The following is a 5,813-nucleotide window of genomic DNA, read 5'->3' on the forward strand; positions in this document are numbered from 1 at the left end:
GCTATGCAACCAGCAGGTTTGTCTCCAATGTTGACTCTTGTTATGGCATAGTCTTCTATGCCTGCATCTTCTGTGTCACGCCACAAGAATCTGTGCAAGTGGACCTCTCGATCTTCCAGCCAGACGGAGTTGTACATCTTGCAGATGTCACCAAGGGCAGCGTAGACACCAGCTCGGAACCTCAGCAGGACAGCTCTTATCGGGTTCAGGACATCAGGACCTTTGATGAGGATGTCATTCAGGCTGAGGCCTCTGTACTTCTGGCTGCTGTTCCACACCAACCTCACTGGGGTAGATACCGAGTGTGCATTCGGCGCGATGAGGTGGCTTATATACCATACTGGCCCAGTCCAACTCTGCAGGACTTCTTTGGACAGCTTCACTGCAGCGCTGCGGTTTACCATTTCATGAACTTGTGCAGCATAGGCCGTCTTCCATTCAGGTTCTTTAGATAGCTTCATCTCGGTTCTGATGAATGTTGCTTCTACTGCTTTCCTGTTATTTGGCAAGGTTGCTGGATCGTCTACCCATGGGTACTTGGCATGCCAATGCGGTTCACTGCTGTGGTCATCTCCAGTTGAATAAGTCAGGCCATTTCTCACGATCTCCATCTCCCTCTTTTCAGCGAGCGTCATTTCTTTACCCCCCTGGCTGGCAGTTCCCACAACGACACCCTCCACATCTCGGCTGGCAAGCGGCTCCGATGCTTTCCCACCTCCACCACTTCAGAAAGTCTCTGCTGCTGGTAGCTGTGGTGGATAGAGTCTCAGGGTGACCAGGATGCTGACAGGAAGCCAGGTCTTTAGTGAACTCTTGGTACTTGAATGCAGCAGCTCTCATTGATCTTGCGAAGTGAGTCTTGGAGGTGTGGGCCATCAAGGTGACTTCCTCAAAGAGGTCTGGATGCGTGCCCCCGATTGTCTTGCCAAGTGGACCGTCCCAGAGCACCAGGTCACCGATGGAGCGGATCTTTTTGGGCACCAGCTGGCCTTCTTTATGGCTGATTAGAAGCTGGATCTCCCTGGGTCTGACGAGGTCTCGGAGCGGGACGTCCGGGAAGATCTTCTGTAGCTTCTGAGGTGGAACGTGTCTTTTCACTTCAGCAATCTTGTCAAGACCATAGCAGACTAACTGGTGAGGCTTTAAAGTTCCTCTCGAGGTGTTGACACGGATCTTGAGAAGGTAGCGCTTGGTTGCCACAGACACCTTCATACCTCCGACACCGTGGATGACAAGCATGACGTCTTCACTGCGAAGGTTGAGCTTACTTGCAGCTTTGTGGTTTATGTAATTTGTGTCAGATGCTAGATCAATTAGTGTCCCAATTCTCTGTCCATCACTGGCAATGACGTCAAGGAGCATCAGAATCACAGGGTACTCTTTTAGACCAGTCTCCTCCAGTAGACCTCTCTCTGCTGCCATGGAGTTGAAGGCTCGTGATGAGATGTTGCAGAAAGCTTCCCGACACTGCTGTGCTAGCTCTGGCGATAGTTTAGAGATGAACTCTTCTTGAACCTCTGTGTACCTCCTCCTCTCAGCTCTCACCGGACCAGACTTGGACCTTTGTGATAAGGGTCGTGGCAAGGGACAAAGAAGGTAATGATGCTGGTCTTTGCACTCTGGATTTCGGCACAGGTAAGTCGTCTTTCTGCAGGGTTCGTCGTGGATCTCGAGGCACCTCTTGCAGGCTCCAAGTTGCTGCACTGCATCTTTTTTCTCCTGTAACTTTGTGTTGGTTCTAAACCGTCTGCAGATGTAGAGCTTTCTCTTGTGTTTCGGGTCCCCACAGATGATGCAGCCTGCTGGATCAGTACTGGATTTAACTGACTTGGTACGGGCGTACTTTATTGGGAACTTTGTTCTCTCCTTGGCAGGGTCGATGTCTCTCAGCTGGTCTAACTGCTCGTAGATGGACTCTTGAGATTGGAGGTAGGCGAGCAGCTTGTCAAACTGATTCTGATGAGTCACAGCATTCTTTGGATCAGCAGCGTGGGTAAGCCAGTCTTTCTTTAGGGACTCAGGCAGCTTGCTTTCAATAGACTTTATTACTAATAGGTTCTTCATGGCATTTGCTTTATCCAGCTCATTTAAATCATAGAGGGCCTTTTCAACTGCGTGGATAAGCTCTATTATTCTTCTAGGCTGGTTGCTACGGACAGGAGGGATAGCTTGAAGCTCCTCAATGATTTCAATGGCGATGGTGGCTTGATTTCCATAGCAGTTCTCAAGGACTCTGAAGATCTCATCTGCCGAGGTGTATGTGGACAGGCGCAGATCTTTGGCCACTTTATCATCGAGGCTATCGAGAAGTTGGAATTTCTTTACTTCCATGGACCCGGTTGGTTCACCTTGCTTTTGCAGAGCCTCCCATTCCTTCCGCCATCTGTAGAACTCACGCTGGCTGCCGGTGAACTTTGGTAAAGCTGTGGCTTTCAGTTTTATGGCTGAGACCGGGGCTGCGTTGCGGACTGTGACAACTGCTTGGTCGGCATCTCTTTTAATTCTCTCTGCTTTGATCAGGGCTGCTTTCCCTGACACAAGCTTTGGAAGGCAGGTTTCGAGCTCCATTAGTCGACGATCACAATCTCGCCTCTCAGCAGGTGGAGTCCTGCGGTTCCATGTCTGGTGTGCCTGCTTAGCTTTCTTCACCAGTTCTAGATGGTGGAGCATAAAATCATATGCCTCCAGGGGTGCATCAGGCTGAGTGGATGAGACGTTCTCACACTCCATTTCTGCTGATTTTAGAGCAAGGGTCAGTTCTCTTTCACCATATGATGTCCACAGGGTCTCTCTGATCAGGTGCTTCGCCTCCTTCAACTTCTGCTCACATTCTTTCTCCATTTTCTCGACATCTGCTCTCTGTTGGCCCATCAGCTCCGGTGTGCCCTCTGCTTCACACTGCGTGATGTAGGTGGCCTCAAGCTCCTCATTCACGTCAATCACTTTGGAGCCCTCTGCTGTGAGTCTCTTGAAGGAATCCTGCAGCTCCTCTACAGACGTATCCATGTGAGTCCTTATTATATGGTTGGTGAGTCTGGAAAACAGTCTTTTTGCAGTGGTTCACTCTATTTTCAGCTCTTCGAGTGACTTGGACTCAGCCATGCTGCTTTCTTGGTTATTGGTTGGACAGGCAAACGGAAAGTTGCGATTTCCTCCAGGCCCCCAGGTGGAGTCTTCTCCGTCTTTGTGGTGAGCTTTTGTGGAGTCTTCACTGGTCAAGGCCGGTTTCTTTACTGGCCAGGCCGGTTTTTCACTGTCAAGTGTTCTCTGTCTGTGAGGAGCCTACACTTGAAAAAGACCAGACTTTGAATTTCACTCCATTTATTTTTGACCAGTTTCAGGTTCATTCAGGTAGGTAGCTGTTTTGCTAGATAGGTGAAAAACCTTTAAACACACAAAAAATAACAAACATTTCATTAATCATTCAAATAAATTAAATGCATTATATAGAATACATAACAAAAATATATACACTTCAGTAAAGCCATTTAACATAGACAAAAATATTTAGCTAAACTATCATTTAACCCAGCTTAAGTTAGTTTTACATTCATTGGTTTTTAATCACAGACCCGAGTAGTTTCAAACAAAGAAGATGAAATAAACTGTGGTTTTCAAATACACAAACCGTGTCTACCTTGCATTCTATACTTTTTTAAAGCATACATTTTAGAGTTTGCAAGTATTTTAATAGAGACTTTAACCAAGGATTCTCTTTTACAAAGAATTATTTTCCTTAAATTAAAGCAAACACATTTACACTAGTTCTAAGATTTAACCAAGGATTTGGGATAGCTATTTTTAGTATTAATTAACATAAATATGTGGGAAAGACTATCTACATAAACAATTTATTCAAACTTAAACATTCCTTTTAATCAATATAATTTTTTAAACTTAAATGCAGTAACTATTTCCCAAAGCATAAATACATTTCCACAATTGAGCTTCCATAGTTCCCAAACATATAAGCAGCAAATATGAGTCCAAGAGCTTACCGATAGCCCGTCTAGCTCAAAGTCTTCCTCACAGTGGAAAGTGGATTGCTTTGTTTGCTGTCCTCTCAGTATGTCGCACTCAGGTCAAATGACTGCTACATGCATTTTAAGGTCTACTAGGCATGCCAGCCCTTGATTGCTCTAATTCAGCTCACCTGGCGGAGCAGCGCGCACCAGGTCTAATCAGCAGCAGCGCAGAGCAGGTAGTGCAGGAGGAGGAAGAGAAGAGTAACAGCCACACCTACTAGGTCAGTGCGACAATTATTATAGTATAGTAGTACAATATAATAGTATACTGTACAATATAAAGCGCCTTGAGGCGACTTTTGTTGTGATTTGGCGCTATATAAATAAAAATGAATTGAATTAAATTGAATTGCATGACTGTAGCTCCTCTCCCTGTACTATTATATGTTTAAATTTGGTGTATTTTTCTTTACTAAGTATTAGTTTTTATGGCTAAAGGGCTCCAAAGTGTTTTTGATTACTTTGAACGAGGAAAATAGTAATTGGAACTGCCTTTTATCTGTTACACCATCCGTTTATGTGTTCCTTGTGCTAAACAGGGATAAGGAGAGGCCTGCTGTTGCTGTGTGACACTGATTTTGCTGCTGAACTGTCTTTTAGAAAATAAATCCAGTTTCCAACAGACCAGTCTGTGTCTGTCGTCACAACGCAGTATTCCATTTGAAATCTGCTACACTGGCACAAGGTTACGTCATAAACCAGCTGTTGTTGTTTAGCCAGCTCTTGTCAGCTGTCCAGAGACGAGAGACTGCACGCAGGTAACTGCGACAATATTGGGAATAAGTAAGCATGTTTATGTGCATTTTTGTATGTTAGTTACAGAAAGTAATAATGTGGTAATAAGCAGTAATTTATTACCATGGTCATGATAGCTGATTAATAAAAGAACCAGCAAGTCTGTAATGAACTTGAAACACTTGTGCAAAATGTTAATAGTTAAGTCTTAAAGAATAACACATATGAATTAGTGCTTCCAAAATTAACACATTAACACAAATTAATCCGCCATTACGGTTAAAATTAGAATTTTTAATGCAATTAACGTATCTAGAGTGCAGAATGACTCAAAATCCCTGAAATGTTTCTATCAATGCATTTTCAATTCAATTCAATTCAATTTTATTTATATAGCGCCAAATCACAACAAAAGTCGCCTCAAGGCGCTTTATATTGTACAATAGATCGCACAATAATAAATACAGAGAAAAACCCAACAATCATATGACCCCCTATGAGCAAGCACTTTGGCGACAGTGGGAAGGAAAAACTCCCTTTTAACAGGAAGAAACCTCCGGCAGAACCAGGCTCAGGGAGGGGCAGCCATCTGCTGCGACCGGTTGGGGTGAAAGAAGGAAAACAGGATAAAGACATGCTGTGGAAAAGAGACAGAGGTTAATAACAGATATGATTCGATGCAGAGAGGTCTATTAACACATAGTGAGTGAGAAAGGTGACTGGAAAGGAAAAACTCAATGCATCATGGGAATCCCCGGCAGCCCACGTCTATTGCAGCATAACTAAGGGAGGATTCAGGGTCACCTGGTCCAGCCCTAACTATATGCTTTAGCAAAAAGGAAAGTTTTAAGCCTAATCTTGAAAGTAGAGATAGTGTCTGTCTCCCGAATCCAAACTGGAAGCTGGTTCCACAGAAGAGGGGCCTGAAAACTGAAGGCCCTGCCTCCCATTCTACTTTTAAATACTCTAGGAACAACAAGTAAGCCTGCAGTGCAAGAGCGAAGTGCTCTAATAGGGTGATATGGTACTACAAGGTCATTAAGATAAGATGGG

The 5,813-nt window shown here is 44.4% G+C and overlaps 1 protein-coding gene across 2 annotated transcripts; it reads right to left on the reverse strand.

The window, feature by feature from the left end:
* Positions 1-618: 618 nt before the first annotated feature.
* Positions 619-5,092, reverse strand: LOC112842577 (uncharacterized). 2 transcript variants are annotated; one of them, XM_025899372.1, is made up of 2 exons: positions 3,999-5,092; positions 619-3,367 (listed from the first exon to the last, which is right to left on the reverse strand). In XM_025899372.1, the coding sequence occupies exon 2, from the start codon at positions 3,004-3,006 to the stop codon at positions 640-642; it is 2,367 nt and encodes a 788-aa protein (XP_025755157.1). In that variant the 5' UTR covers positions 3,007-3,367; positions 3,999-5,092; the 3' UTR covers positions 619-639. The 2 variants fall into 2 exon arrangements, with proteins under 2 accessions (XP_025755157.1, XP_025755156.1); XM_025899371.1 differs by having other exon boundaries at positions 619-3,384.
* Positions 5,093-5,813: the final 721 nt, after the last annotated feature.

The sequence above is a fragment of the Oreochromis niloticus genome, linkage group LG17 (assembly GCF_001858045.2).
Source record: "Oreochromis niloticus isolate F11D_XX linkage group LG17, O_niloticus_UMD_NMBU, whole genome shotgun sequence".
Lineage (NCBI taxonomy): Eukaryota > Metazoa > Chordata > Actinopteri > Cichliformes > Cichlidae > Oreochromis > Oreochromis niloticus.

Coding starts and splice junctions, on each gene's coding strand:
- LOC112842577 (XM_025899372.1), bottom strand. CDS start 3,006: ATGGATACGTCTGTAGAGGAGCTGCAGGATTCCTTCAAGAGACTCACA.